Source organism: Gossypium arboreum, chromosome 5, assembly GCF_025698485.1.
Source record: "Gossypium arboreum isolate Shixiya-1 chromosome 5, ASM2569848v2, whole genome shotgun sequence".
NCBI classification, from domain to species: domain Eukaryota; kingdom Viridiplantae; phylum Streptophyta; class Magnoliopsida; order Malvales; family Malvaceae; genus Gossypium; species Gossypium arboreum.
In genome coordinates, this window is record NC_069074.1 from 9,909,091 (window position 1) to 9,925,260 (window position 16,170).

At 29.1% G+C, this 16,170-nt stretch overlaps 1 protein-coding gene across 1 annotated transcript; it reads right to left on the reverse strand.

Annotated features, from left to right (window-relative positions):
• Positions 1 to 12,778: 12,778 nt before the first annotated feature.
• On the reverse strand, positions 12,779 to 14,960 carry LOC108452259 (uncharacterized). The gene is made up of 5 exons (XM_017750030.2): positions 14,574 to 14,960; positions 14,046 to 14,145; positions 13,852 to 13,951; positions 13,367 to 13,446; positions 12,779 to 13,218 (listed from the first exon to the last, which is right to left on the reverse strand). The coding sequence occupies exons 1-5, from the start codon at positions 14,797 to 14,799 to the stop codon at positions 12,984 to 12,986; spliced, it is 741 nt and encodes a 246-aa protein (XP_017605519.1). The 5' UTR covers positions 14,800 to 14,960; the 3' UTR covers positions 12,779 to 12,983.
• Between the last annotated feature and the right edge of the window lie 1,210 nt (positions 14,961 to 16,170).

Consider the following 16,170-nt stretch of genomic DNA (forward strand, 5'->3'; position numbering starts at 1 on the left):
TGATCTAATTAAAATAAATTATGTTAACAATTTAATCACAAATCCAATTCCAAAAACTATACTTCAATAGATAAATAGGGATACAAAATAATCTAACACCGAAGACGATGAGAACAACACAACATATAATAATACCTTAAAATTTTAAACATTTTTTTGTTGTAGGAGGTCCCGCAATAAATAGCTAAATTTGATGAGGTGGTATTAGAGATTTATTCATTACTGGGGTCCCTTTTAAATTGAACAGTATAGATCCAATTAAGGCAATTCGACCGTTGAATTGATATTTTGAAACCATGGTTCCATTATTATAAATAAATGCACTAAAACTACTACTCTTAAATTGAATGGTACATATAAATGACCAAAAAATTAAATCGAACGGTACATATAAAGACTAAAGTAATAAAAATATTATTCATTAGTTGATAACAAGTCTTATTTTTTAAAGCTATAGTTCAAGAATAATTAGATGTAAAACGATTATTAACTTTTAAAAATAATAATATTATTACATATTTAAATTAGTCTAAATTCATTATAAATGGTTTTAATTATTTTTTATTTGGTTTTTTTATTTTTTTAATTTTATAACATTGGTTGGATCATCCTTATCGATTTAATAGATTTTTTTACTGAATTAAATCGATTTACAAATTTTTTATCATCAATTTATTTATGAAATTTGGGTGGATGAGAAAATTGTTAAATATTAAGAAAAATCTAATTGAAAGTTATTTTATTTATGTTTCAACTCTATTGGGAATTTTTTAAATTGTTATAAGTATAGTTTTTTCAAATAGAATTTTGACTTGTAAATAATAAATTAATCTAATCAATTTTATTTTATTGAATATTTTATGCTGTCTCTCTCTATTTTTTTTAATGTTTTACAATGGATTTTCTCACATCTATAGAAGTGTAAATAATTGAAGTCGAAGTCGGTTTAATATTATCTCTTAGGTGTGAGATGATATAATGTTATTATGCATTCTCTTATAAATTTCTAAAAAATTAGCCCTAGATTTACACATGTAATCATTCTTCAATTAAATTTTAATTTAATTATGAAATTATAAAATTATAAGATTTGAATATAAGACATCGTGATTTTTAATGTTTTAAAAATATTATTTCGCTAAAGTTTAATTTAATTTTTATATTATTTTTTTATAATTTTTTCATTCGTATCGTGAATGTACTATTTATGAGTAATAATAATCAACTTTGAAAATATATAGTTTTTACATTATTCCTTTCACAAATTGGAAAAAAAAAATCAACTGCAAGAAAAATAAGGTAAACTACATCGTTAGTCACTAAATAATGGGTAGGCTTTCGTTTTGCTCACTTAACTAAAAAAATTTATAATTTGATCACTAAATTATTTAAAATTTTAATTTAAGTTACTGAACTGATAAAATAAATGCCATATGGCTTTCTCTGTTCGCATTGCTTGGACTATTGAAAATCTCTCTTTCTTTTTTTTTTACATTTTTATTTTATGAAGCAATTTTAGACATCACGAATTTGCGAACCAAAATTTAAATAGCTTTTTTTTTATTTTATCTTCAATACTAACTGTCAGATCGACTTGGATCTAATATATATTATTCTACTCATTAATGGATACTGATCCATTGTACCGATCGTTGAATCGTTTCTTGAAACTTCTTGTGAAACTTTAAAAAAATTAATAGCCCAATAATTTAAATAAAAATTTCTAAATAATTTTGTGACTTAAATGAAAACTTTTAAATAATTTAATGATCAAATTATAATTTTTAAATTAAGTGATCAAAATGAAAACTTATCCATAATTTAGTAACTAATATATAGATTACTCTAAAAAAATATTTTGATGCAACTCTTTTTCATTTTTCTCAAGATCTCCCCAATGACAAATCCACACAATCGCACGCTTGATTATGATTTTTTGGGGGTTGGGATATCCAATTTTTCCTTTTACAAAAATTTGATTATTTCATCTTTCAATAATGTTTTTTATTTTTCTAATATAAAGTCTATAAAATGAGAAAAATGGTAGCCATGAAGTTTCATTTTTACATATTTTCATAAGTGATTCTATAATATCATGTAAAGGATAAAACGATCAAAAGGCTTTTCATTTTCATTGGTAATAGCCTAAATTGCTTTTTAAATAATAAAATGGATAAATTAAAAAATGATTTTAAATTATAAGCAAATGAGGCTTTGGTAATGTTGGTAAAAGTTAAAGTTTTATGTTCTTAAGTACTCAAGTTTGAGTCCTATCACGAATAAGTGTCACGTGTAAGTCTCTAATTAATCTCATCATATGTGAACTTTAATTTAATGAGTCTATTTTAATTTGTATTGTTTGAATTTTTAATTCGTTGTGCTTTGTATCATTGTATTTTGTATTAATTTGTTTCTAATTTCCGAAATGTTTAGACATGTTTTTGTGATTACATTATGAAAAAAATTATTGATAGCAATATGCCCCAAAAGATGTGGATATATGGATTGATACACCAAGCGGAGCACTTATAAATAATACACAGAAAGAATAAAAACATGAATACAATAAATAATTAATGTTATTCAAACTTAACCTAAATTTGTAGGGTTTTGCCTAATAAGAAATTGCATCATATCATATAATTACAATAGAAAATTTAAGCTCAACCCTCACACGTGTTAGGAATTCTATCATAAGTGTGTGCGTGTGAAAATCATATATTTAGGGTTTAGATGCGTGTTTAAAATAACATATAATAAATAACATTATTAAGATATAATAATGATGAAGGTAGTAAACTAAACTGTACATATTAAAATAAAAATATAAAATATATTAAAAATAAAATTTGATTAAATGGTAATTTAAAATTTTATTACTCTAATCGGCATGAATTCAAATTCTATGATATGTGTATTTTATTGATTTTTATTAAAATAAAAAATTAAAGTACTTTCGAATAATATAATTTATTTTAATTATAGAAGAATATTTTTATAATTTTTCTAACCGAATTGAGACCCATTTGATAGGTGATACTAACTTAATAAAAACTTAAATAATAATATAGATGTTGCAACTTGTATCACCTAATCATCTCTTTCTCTATTGTATCACTTAATGAACTAAAAAACATTAACCCTTTCCTACTAAAAAGTACAAAAGTAATCACTAAAAATATAAAATAAAGCATATAAAAAAATTCCCTTAAAAATAAACTAACTTGTGCACACACTTAAGCTTTCTATGGAAAGCCATAGCAAGTATCACAATCTTTATCATCCAAGTGGGATCATTTTCACATAGCAAGTAACATACTTACACTATATGCAGTATAGTCGGCTTAAAAGTCGTGGCATGAAATACGTCAACATCAATTTTCATATAATATGATGCACCTTAGCTTGTGCACTAACATACTATATTTATATTAGTAAACTATACATATATCAGCACTTTTTTTTTTTCAGCAAAGAGGAGGACATGATATCTTAAAAAGCCGAATAATTGGGAAGATGGGGAGGGACACATAAACTAACAAGAGTACTGTTCATGTGCACGCGTGTGTACTGTCAACCATGATCATCACCAACGTCATCTGATTTTATTTTGGTTTTCGGTGTGCGCTAGGGCCCCCCCCCCCCTAAACATCTTAACATCTCTACTCCAGTTTTATCAAAAAATAAAAAATAAAACCATGGAATATATTACATATTATTCCATTATTTATTTTATTATAAATATATTATTTTTCATCATTTATTAATTTTTATAATAATTTATTTTCGTTCAAAGAGCGAGCGTGAATTAAATATAATTTTAGGAAATAATAATTAAAATTAATTTTGATGAATCCATTGAAAAATTATATTAATAAGAGGCATTTATTTGGGGTACCTCAATCAGAAAAGGTAAATAAATATAATCAACAACCCATCTTCTAAAGGAGGTTACTTTTTAGATCTAATCTGATCTTTCAAAAGAACTTTTTTATGGGGGGACAATGATTGGATGGAATCTAATAACTCTAATCTTACGCTTACAATTTCAATTGTTATATATAAAAAAAAAATCATAACTTCGGTAGGATATGAGAGCAATTTGAACAGTAAAGGTTCCACTCTTAATTTCAACGACTTAATATCATTTATAAATTAAATTATTTAAGTTTTTCTTATATTTATTATATTTATGTAAAATCTAGAAATATATATATTATATATAAAATAGGATTTGATTCTAAGTCATCCTAATTTTTAATATCTCAGTTTTACATTTTCAACAAAAGTCAAAAATTTTCATACAATTTTTATAATTTTTTACATATATATTTTTCTCCTATATTTTGAGTATGTCATAATTTAGTCTTTTTAATGTTGATAATATTTTTATCATACCAATAAGTGTTGAGTCAGTAATAAGGCACATTACGCTTTTAGTGAAAAAACTCAAGTTTTAACCTTGAAGTCAACATTTTAAGAAGGATAAAAATAAATATGAAAGACATCTTCATTCTAAAGAACTATGGACTATAAAATAGATATAAAAGATACATTCATTCTGAAGAAAATTGATGAATCATATTATATAAATGTTGACATGTTTTATATTTATATAATTTTTATTTATTTTCATTTGAATTATTTTTATATGATTTTATTCTATGTATTTTCTATCGAAAAGGTATATGTATTTAATATTATCAAGTCTTCGTATTGTCATTTATTTTGTAAGTAGTATTCGAATATTCTTTTATTCAAAAGAACAAAAAAAAAAAAAAGATTCGAGTTGTAATTTTGTATTCATTGCTATGTTCTTCCATTAAATATTCATTGTTATGTAGAATTATAATAATTTGGTTAATTTACTTTTATATGTTGAAAAATAGATCCGGTATTAGATTCAATCTATTATTTCTATTTTTTTTATTTTGGTTTTACTTGTAATACGAGTTTCAAGGTCTAATTTTAGGTCTATGGATGTGATGGACTTACACTTCCTCAAGGCTCAACAACTAGGTCAAAGATCAAAAGTCAGTATACGAGGACAAATCTTTTTGAGGAAATGAGGAATGACACATGCACGGAATGGGTGAAATGTATTAAAGTAAATTCAACTAAGCTGTCAATTTTTAAACTGAAAAGATTAGTCAACTTGCGACAAATTTTTGAATGGGATCCAGGCATTTCTGAATTAAGGTGTTTTATAGTATTCGAAGATCTATCTCTTAGCTTCGAAACGCACTTTGAATCAATAGATTTCGAGTTTAAATAAATTGTGCTCGGGTTTTAGGATTAATTTTATTATATATGAGTCAAATATTGTATTTATCGGCTTTTTTTTATTCGGATTTTTATAACTATTAAGTATTTTAAATTATTTAAGAATTTTATGTCAAAAAATATTTTAATTTAAAACTACTTCTTACTTAGATTAATTAGAATTTTAGTATATTTAAGAGTTTTATTTAGATTTATTTAACAACTATAATTTCTAATATTTTAATCATTTCATTTGAAGTTTTAAATCTTTTAAAGTGCTGATATATTTTCATTAACAATTGAAAAACTTCCATCATGTCATATATATAGATACATCTAAATGATATTCCACATAAACTACAACATAAAGATTAAGGGCCAAAACAGAATTATTTCAAAAGGCTATGAACTCTAACAAAATTATTCAAAAGTTTGAGACTATATATATAAAGAAAGTACGAATGTAGTTTACCCAAAATTCCTTTAAAAGAAAAGAAAAAAACCCAAAAATAGATAGAATAAAAAAGTTGTATTAGTTGAAATGTCAATGCTTTTATAAATTTGTCCGAAAGATTTATAGAAGAGACTTTGTTCATAGTTTTTGGTTGGGTGCATGCGGTTGGTAAGAATGTAATAATCACCAAATGATTCATTAATTCGTCTTACAAATATATAAATAGGTTGGTGTTGGAAAAAACTATTTTCACAGCAAATGTGGTATTTTTTTAGATAAATATTGTTGTCAAGTCATAGTATTTAAAAGTAGGACATTTTGTTTCTCCACTGATTTCAATTCAATGTTATAGAGAGCATGAAGTTAATTTTGATTCAATTGATATTTTAAACCCTAGTTTAATTAAAATAATATATATATGCAATCACCCTAAGTGACACTCAATAAATTCAAAGTTTATACCTGGTTTTTCAACCTTAAAAACAATTTTTTTGGCAGATATTCTTTCAAGACAAAAATAAAAGGTGAAATGGGGGGGACAAATGTTGATAAAATTAACAGTGTCTTTCACGACATCCTCATGCAAATTTGATGTTGTTGAATATAATTAAAGTTACAATTGGAGACTGTGTTCACAAGACAAAATAGGGGAGAGCGACACCAAATCTAAGCAGTACAGCACTGGGTAGATCTTGTTTACATTACATGCAATGCAATATTGCTTGCATGTTGCAATACAAACCAAAACTGTTCCTGGATTCTCATACTTTTTTATCAAACGATTCCATTATTGGGATGTTCGGGTCGGCTGGTACATTTATTCAAACCACTTACAGTGGTGAGGACGGTACCATACCATTTTACAAAACAAAACAAAAAAAATTGCATTACTTATGATGTTTTAAATATACGAAAAAATTTCTTAAAAAAGTAAATATGCTTATATGTATATATATTCATATCTGATATTTATCTTAAACTGAAAGATATAAAAAAAAAATTGAAGAGATTTAAAGGGGAGAGGATCTCTCTAGTTTGGTTGTTATAGATGCTGTTCTTTTGTGTTAAAGTTGAAATAGAAGAGCATATATCAGTGTTGTTTTGTTTATCTTTTCCTGCTTAATTTTTGCTCTAAAATTTTACCAAATAAAATAAAGAAAAAAAGTCGCTAATTTTCTTGCCTCAGCTCTGTTTGCTAAAATGAAATAGGATGCATGTACTGAGAATATTAATAAATTTTTATTATCTTATGTTTTATATAGTGATTTAAAATGAAGAAGTAATGGAGTGGGTGGGGCTGTTAATAGATGGGCAGAGTACAGCATGATTTAGTTCATCATCCCACTTTCAGTAACTTCATATCCACCAAATCAACATGTGGTTTATATTGCCTCTTGTTAAAGAGGAGAGCACTTTTGTATGTTCCCTGCTTAAATGATTGGTTATTTCATATTCAACTGTAATGTATTCATTCAACGAGTTATTATTGATTTAATATTAATATAATTTTCAATTTGTTTAAATATGCGTTGGACGTAAATATTTTAAGAAAAAATAGAAACATGGAGAGAAATACATATTACATTAGTATTTTCTTTTTTTACTTGGTGGATCTTAATCCATCATAATTATGTCCCCTGAAATGTTAAAAAGAGTGTTGAAATAAAAGATTTGTTTGCTTTACAAAAAACCTTTCTATTTTTCATATATGTAGATGGTTTTCCAGAAGCAAAGGGATGGAAATCATGGTGTATCTTTAAGATTTTCTTTAGGACTTTTCTTGTGATTTTATGACTGGGACTCCTTTGGTTAACAAGATCTTTGATTTGTGATGTTTCACATTGATAAAAATAAAAGGGAGGGGCGGATTTCAATGTTTAAAAAGGTCAAAAGTTGAGGGATGCAATGTGTTTGGCCCATGATTTAACCTTACATTACTTGACTGCTGATTCTCACACCACCTTATTAACACGGTTCATAAAGGAACACGTTGACTTTACAGTTACTTTTCTCATTTCCATTTACAAGTCGGCTTGCTTTCATGGCTGCTTCTTTGTTTGATTTGATTCCTTACCATTCCGAACTTTTTTTTTTAACTTTTTTTTTTCTTTTCATCCTCATTGATGATTGATTAGGATAGCATTAGTTATATCCTCAATTACTTCAAAATTTCAATGCTGATGAATTAATACAGACTTCTAACTTGGTTTTACCTCAGATATATTGCTTAAAATCTTAAAACCCTTTCTGAAACTTGTTAGCAATACATCCCAACACTTTCCGCAGGTAAGAAATATGTAATTCCAACTCCAATGTGTTGAATGTAAGTGCGACTCTGACATAAACATATTTAAATTTTATAGTTTTTTCAAGAATTTTGAACCATATGTATACACCATATCTGAATACATGCTGGACATAAATACTTGAAGCAAAATGAATATTTGCTTTAATATAATCTTTTTTTTCAAGTGCGTGGGAAACACAAAAACAGTTTTATATGGTCTGATCACTAATTCCTGAATCCGAGGACAAATTCAACTTCTTATTCAGCCAAAGTTTTACATGCATTAAAGTTGTCGTGGAATTCCTTGGCAACTTTTCATATCTCCTACCATCTTGCTGAACTCCTCCCACAAACCGATCCTGTCTTCTGAGTGGATCATTGGCTGCTTTGAAGTTTCAACTACATCCCAAGACTCGATAGGCAGACCAGCCGGTTCGTTGATATCATCTATAATTCTTTCTCCACTGCTATCTTGTTCTAACAACTGGCACAAATTGTCCCATAAACCCATTCTGTCTTCTAAGGGGATCTTTGGCTGATTTGAAGTCTCAACTACATCCTGAGACCTGACAGACTGAGTAACAGGTCCCTTTCGCAACGCTTGCTGCTCTTCGAACTCACAGAGGGCATATTGAATTCCTTGGCCATGTTCCAAACTATCACTAGTCTTTGATAAATTGTCCCATGAACTGGTTCTGTCTTCTAAGGGGATCTTTGGTTGATTTGAAGTCTCAACTACATCTTGAAACCTGGCAGACTGAGTAACAGACCCCTTTTGCAACCCTTGCAGCTCTTCAAACTCGCTGAGGGCATATTGAATTCCTTGGCCATATTCTGAGCTATCACTAGTCTTTAATAAATGACTGATTCTGTCATCTATGTGGATCTTTGGCTGCTTTGATGTCTCGGCTACATCATGAGATTTAACAGACACGGTGACCGGTCCTTTCCGCAACCTCTTTTCCTCAGCAAACTGGTGGATAGCATCTTGAATTCCTGAGAAGGCCACCAGGAATTCTGCTGCTTCAGTTTGGTTCAATAACTTCTTGACCACCAGCTCTAATGCCTTGAACCTGTTGTACAAGTTTCCAAATAGCAGTCAATTATACATAATTTCTGAAACTATTTGAAAAAACCTTGTAGTTATTTCTCTATAATGGTATATTTAACTATTAAAATAAAAAAAATTATGTGGTGTGGTGGATAGGTTAGATCTTTTATATTTGTAATTAAGTATGAAGGAATGAACCTGAGCTTTTGAGCCTTGGTGATGACCCGAACAATCTTCAGGAACTCGGATTGAATACCACGGGAGGCAGAACCCCCTGATTTGCTGCTGTTCACTGGAGCAAAGGGAAGGTAGAGAACACATGTAGCTTGAATCTCTGCCATTTCCTCATCTATTACTGCCTCCTCAATACGCAGCTCGTGGATAAACTGAGATATGGCTGGCTGCATAGCACTAGCAGTTGAGTCTGATATGAAAGACAAAGGAGCCAGGCCATGCAAGAGTTCCAGAATAGCAGAAGGTCTCCAGTCACCAAGCCAGAAAAGTGAGGCCAACTCTTGTGGAGCTGCCCATTGCGGCCTAAGGAGTTTTGACACATCCTCCAGATGACTTGGGACCATAGCCTGGTTGTAATGTGCATGGAACCTGTTCAACTGTTCCTCAATCAGTGCCTCGAGTTCCCTTCGTGCTTTGAGCTGTTTCTCTATCTTGGCTGCTCTGGTCTTCTGCTCTTGCCTCCAAAGACCATGCTTTTCCCTGTGGAGCCCTTCATGGAATAACCATTTCACTGTGAGAGCTTTTGCATACCAAGTGTATCAAAAAGCTTTAAAATGCATTGCCCTAACCCATTCCATGTAAAGCACGTTGCCTATTTTACTTGCTATAGCTTTGTAGCTTACTAATGATAACCTGGAACGTCATGATTTCTGAACCTGGCTTTTCTTCTCTTCTGGGGTGTAAGGAGTTCATGCTGCTCATTGCTACAATCTACCAAATAGCAAAATAAAGAATGCATCAATGAAAACAACAATTTGGCCTTTCGCATCAGAAATAATATGGTATATTGAAATCAGAGTCTAACAAGTAATATCAACATAAGCCATCCTGGTTTTCTACAAGACGGACAACCTTCATTATGGTCCAAGGAAATCTGAGGCTGATAGGTTGCTAAGTCCCCAAACGCCAAGATAAGATATGCCATACCCCGTAGGGACGTGCATTCGAGATTAGCACTGTAAAGCAGCCACCAAGGCGACTTACCGGCCATGGAGGTGAACGGACTTAGTATTGAACTAAGCTAATCCTTGGTTACTTGACATAAAAGTTATATTTTCTTAGGATTTAGGAACAAACAAACAAACAGAAATTGAGAAAATTCATCCTCATTTACCTCTCTGATTTGCTTCACGCTTGACAATGTTCATGCACTGGAATTTATCAATTATCTCATCAATCACTCTTCCAGATTCTTTTTTCTTGTGTTTCTTTCCTATTTCCTTTTGCTCTTCCTCATCATTCTCTTCACAGGATCTCCTGGGAAAAAAGGAAAAGAACAACAACCAACTTTCCTTTTGGATATCTTGAATTTGGATGTTAAAATGACAAGAGAAAATGTTGGTAGACGCCACCAAAATAGTTGTATTTAACACTTTGCTTCTTTTCCAAACTAATTAACCCATGTTCAATGCATCAAACATATTTCTATCAAGAAACAACATTCTAAAACCATAAGGATTTAATAGAACTGATTCAACGGTTCATTTCATTTCCATTTTTTCTTTTTTTCTCTTTTTTTTGACAATAAAACAAGAGATTTCTTTCATATTGATTTTCCTTCCAAGTGAAGAACAGAAAAATAAACTTTTGGGTTCTTTTTCAACTTCTTGAGAGAGGGGCTTGGTTGATTTATTACCTCCCGAGCTTTGCATGGGCGAATGGGATATACAGTTAAAAGAAACGAGACAAAGAAGAATAATGTTAAACGTAAAAAGAAGCTTACAGCAGAGCTTTAAACACTGTTCCCTGCATTTCCTCCTCCTCTCTTTACGGTTTCTTCAATGGTGAACGAACGAAAACTGAAAAATCCTTGAAAGAAAAAGAAGTAAACTTTTTTTTATGAGTTTTGTTGTTAGATATTTGGTCCAAGGAAGACTAGAAGTAGGCTTTATCGATTCAATCTGAGAAATCAAGCAATTTAATTATTAGTAGATTAGTAGAATATGTATAAAAAAGAATTAATAGAATAACTTAATGTTGTTTAAATAGTTATATAAATCAGGCAATTTCTGAATATTTATATGAAATAACATTTGAAGTTTTAGTAAAATGAAACGTATGATTTCAATAATAATATATGAAATGTGTATATTATTAAAATAAAAATTTTATATTAAATTATTTATTATTGTGTTATCATCAATCTTGAGTCGATGTCGTGTTAATTTGTGACATCAACTCAATCAAATACATTATTAATATATATATATATATATATATGACTGATGGAAGTAATAAAGTGTGCATACTAAAATTAAAATGTATAACATATCAAAATAAAACTTTAGTTGAGTGATAAATTAAAGATTTTACTAATACAAATGGCGTGATTTAAATTTCACTATATGAATATATTTTTATTGGTTTTTAAGTAAAAGATTAAAAGAACTTTGTTGTAATATCTTAATTAAAAAAGGATATTCTTGTAACTTCCAAATCAAATTGGTGAGTTTGTTGATGGTGACATTAATTTAGTCAAAGGTTTTATTAATAGTATAGACTTAATTAGGAGTTTTATTAATAGTACAGATATATCATTTATGGAGGTAATAAAATGTGCATAATAAAATTAAAATATATAAGCATATTAAAATAAGGTTTTAGTTTATTGGTAAATTAAAGGTTTTACTAATGAAATTAATATAGGTTCAAATTCAATTATATGCATATTTTATTGGTTTTTTAAGTGAAGAGACTAAAATACCGTCAAATAATATTACTTATTTTAATTATAAAATGATATTCTCGTAACTTTCTATTCAAGTTAGTGACCCGGTTGAAGGTAATACTAATTCAATCAAATGTTCTATTAATAATATAGATGTTAGGTTAGGTGCTCTTTGTTTTTTTTTAAGTTTCTGTATTTAATATTTATTTTTAGCGATGAGGAATATAGATTTGACGACATTAAATATGTTTTTTGTTTAATTTAAAGATTAAAAGAGAATAAAATTAGACATTATATAAAAAATTTATTTTAACACACCCTATCTAAAATTTGAAGAGTGGATTTAATCTTTAATACAAATTAAAAATCTAGACATAAAATTTATAACCAAATTATTTTCCTTGTTTAATATCAGAAGATGTGTGTTGGCCAAAATAAAAGAATTTTAAAAACATATATAATTTGACTTTATTGTAGAATGAAGAAATTGAATATTCAAGTATCGCAATTCCAAATAGTAAAAACTCCGACTTTGATATTAAAGATTCAAAATCTCCACCTTAACAAGCTTCCTTCACTTAATTGTAAGAAGGTGTTGGCTCTTGAACTTCCTTCACTTCAAGTTTTGCATTTCAAGCTTTACAATTTATGCATTACATGTTATAGGAATTCTCAGAAAACTGCATACCTTGCCCATTTCTTCTTCTTTAATTGTAAAATCTATTTGAATCAGTTCTTAATCATTGATCCATGAAAAATGATTTTGACTAACAAGTTCAACTGCGAGCCCAGCAATGAAAAAGCACACACACACACGAGAGATTGGCATCGGAAATTGGCTGCCCATATCATGGTATGCAAACAATTACATTTAAACTAGTACTGGTAAGTGAGCAATTGACTCTACACTAAAATCCAAGTTCACTGATATTGAACATCAACAAACAATATTTCAGACCAATGGCACAATGCAGTGCAAAAGCCTTTGCTTTTTTGTTTTTACGAGTGGTGGATGATCAGAGGCTCCTCAAAGGTGCAGATTGAACCTCGAAGAATGGTTCCGGCCTTCCAACCTCCTTCGAGAAGCACTCTGCGATCTGGTGTGCGAGAGCCATCGTCTCAAGAAGTGAGCAAACTTGAACTCCGGCAGGGACATTGCATGCTCTTCATCGTGGTAATAATCTTGATCTTCATCCTCCTCTTTATGATGGTTCACAGGATTCTCTTGTCTCTCTTGATCGTGACTCGATCTTGGTGAAAAGCTAAACGCAGAGCAATTGGTTTTTACTTGTTAGTAAGCACCACCATGAAACGTTTGATTAAATGAACATGGGTCACCCCAAGTATAAATTGCATTGCTCATTACTATTGAGGATTAAAGGATAGAGAAAAGTTCATTAGATTGCGTACCATTTGCAGGGAACACCGTGATGTTTTACACGTCTTTTTATTGGTGATTGGTTCATCGACATGTGCCTGATAAATTCAAGCTGTTTGCACCAGATTACCAACATCAGGTAGTAAAAAAGAAATTGAGGGAAAGATAGAAAACAAACAAACTACGTATTACGGTCTGATGAAGTCAAAATCAAATTCAATGAACAAAAAATGTAAGGGCTTATAGACAAGAAAAAGATTTTTGAAAGGAAAAGAAATTTAAATAAAACGAGAGAGAGAGAGAGAGAGAGAAGAAAAATAGTAAAATTTTCATGTTAATGCATGAAAATAAAATGGCAACGAAAGAAAAAAAAAAAAAAAGGAGAAAGATAAATGCCCATATCTAGAAGATTATTCATGCATATTTTTTAAAATTTTACATTAATTTATAAAAATATAATGGTAAAATAATATAATTCAAAAGTTTCACAAAAACTATCAAGTACGGAAAACAAAACCTGATCACCATCTTTGATCCCAAAATTTTTAATGCAAGCCTTGTTGTTAACCAGCTTCTGACCTTCATAAGCCAAGCAAAAGTGCCCCCAAACATGTGCCCTAGTTTGATCCCAAAATTATATTAAATAAAATCAAAATCATAGCAATCAATCATAATGTAAAAGTCCATCAACCGGTTTAAACAAGTAAATACCATGAAATACAGCCTTGAGTTTCCCCTGCCATTTCTGTAAAAAGCTCCTCTATTGCTACCTTCAGCTCTGCAACTGTAGCATTCCTTCCTATGTTAACATCTGCATAATCGAAAAAACTCTTTCAAGAATAATAAACAAGAGAACTGTAATTATCTATTTCAGATATTTTTTATTTTTCTTGAACTAATCCTAATCTAGTGATTCTTTTGGTTAGTTAAAACTTAAATTCAGTAAATCAATTCTCCAAAAAAATTTATATATTATTTTACAACGAGATTATAGAACAAAATCACAGGATTGATTAATCCTTTTTACTTTAAAAATAGAGAGAAGTTGTATTTTCTTTCGGTTTTAAGATGCAAAAGGCTAGAAAGAAATTTCACCAACAAAAGGGATTCATTATATCTTTTCATCTCACCTCAACTTTTCTTTTCACTTTTGTTTCAGCAATTAAGAAAATTATAACAATTGCTAATAAAAACAAAAAGCAAAAGCACCACAAAAAGAGAGAACCGCTGGAGTTTTACCAAAAAGAGAACCGTCGAGCTTTAGAACAGAGAGGTTGAGAAGATGCTGATCAGGAAGCTTCCTATACAACAACTGCCGTTCAACGAGAGCATCGTCCTCGTCGTCGCCACCACCGCTTCTGACTCTGTTAAATTTGAGCGAACATAAACGCCCCCTCTCCCGCAAATTCAAAACCCGTAAGTTATAGCTACGAGTACTGATAGCATTCTCCTCATAGATTTCCATACGTAATCCAGCTCTGGAGTTTTACCCTTAGGATTTTCTCTTCTTTATTCTTAATTTTCTTTTTATATGAACCTCGACGAGCGATGCAGAAGTGAGAAAGAAGCGGAAGCAGAAGCGGAGAGTTCGTTTCTGGTATATATTTTTGGTTCGCTGCAAATTCGTTTTTTGAGAATTGACCGTTAAACGGGATGTTTTTATTTTGTTTTATTTGTAAATTTGGAATTTTCACTCAACTCTCTGGTTGGGAGCCTGACGTTTACTCGCGCTTCTACAAGTGTGTGCATTATATTTACTGTAACTAAGATGAGCGCGTGTTCAACAAATTTGAGTTTGAAGTACAATACACCTACTCTTCGGTTATTGATTTTACCGAAAAATAAATTTTGAGTAGGATAAAATAATAAGATCTACTTTATAGTATAATTTTGAAATTGATTTAACAAGTAAAAAAAAACGTTTGTTTTTAGATTTTAACATTTTTTAAATGCTTTATTATTTTTAAATTATCTTCCGAATTCTTTTTCAAGAATTCATGTTTTTTAGGTGTAAAATTTAGTATAAATTTCTAACTACAGGAGAAGACTATTTAAAATCCTAACTCTAAACCTCAACACTCATATAGATATCGAGTTTTGTTTTAACATTTTATTATCAAGGTGTTTTTGAATAAAAAACCTCTAAGAGCTTGAGGAAAAATGTTGAAAGTTTTTAGGTTATTTATAGATGAAAATACTGACATAAAAACGTAAAATGCTATGTAAAATTGTTTAAAATGTTCAAAATCATCTATAAAAAATAGAGGAAAGGTGAATATTTGATTTCCTCCAAATAAAATATTTCGTATTTTGATTTTAGTATTTAAGTTTTTATCATTTTGTGAGTTTTATCTATATTTATATTTTATCATCTTAATTTTGGTAGTAATTATTTGATTATATTGTTCATATTGTTATATTATTGAATTTGTCATTTAAAATTTTTACTATTCCAAAGATTTATCACATTTACATTTTACTGAATTTTTCATTTTAAATATTTTTATTATTTAAGAGATCTATCACAATTATAAATAAAATATTAATTTTACTAAAACACATTATTTATTAAATTTTGAAAATAAAGAAGAAAAATCACGTGCAATATTCGTGACATGTGAACTAGTAACATATAAAGAAAGAGTTTGGAAAAAATTTTAATCGATTAATGTATCTTTTACTGTTCATATTATTATATTATTTAACTAGTTTCTTATATAGTGGTGTATGGGTTTGGTTATACGTATTAATTAAAATATATTAAATTTATTTTTATGATTAATATTATAAACAAATTTAATTCATTTGATAAAAATATTGTCTTAATTTATTATTA

What these genes read in the sequence shown, in the direction of transcription:
- LOC108452259 (XM_017750030.2), bottom strand. Translation starts at nt 14,799, where the DNA reads ATGGAAATCTATGAGGAGAATGCTATCAGTACTCGTAGCTATAACTTA. An exon ending in GCTCGACGGTTCTCTTTTTG is followed by an intron (nt 14,146 to 14,573) that starts GTAAAACTCCAG and finishes TCGATTATGCAG; the next exon opens with ATGTTAACATAGGAAGGAAT. An exon ending in CACGGTGTTCCCTGCAAATG is followed by an intron (nt 13,219 to 13,366) that starts GTACGCAATCTA and finishes CTCTGCGTTTAG; the next exon opens with CTTTTCACCAAGATCGAGTC.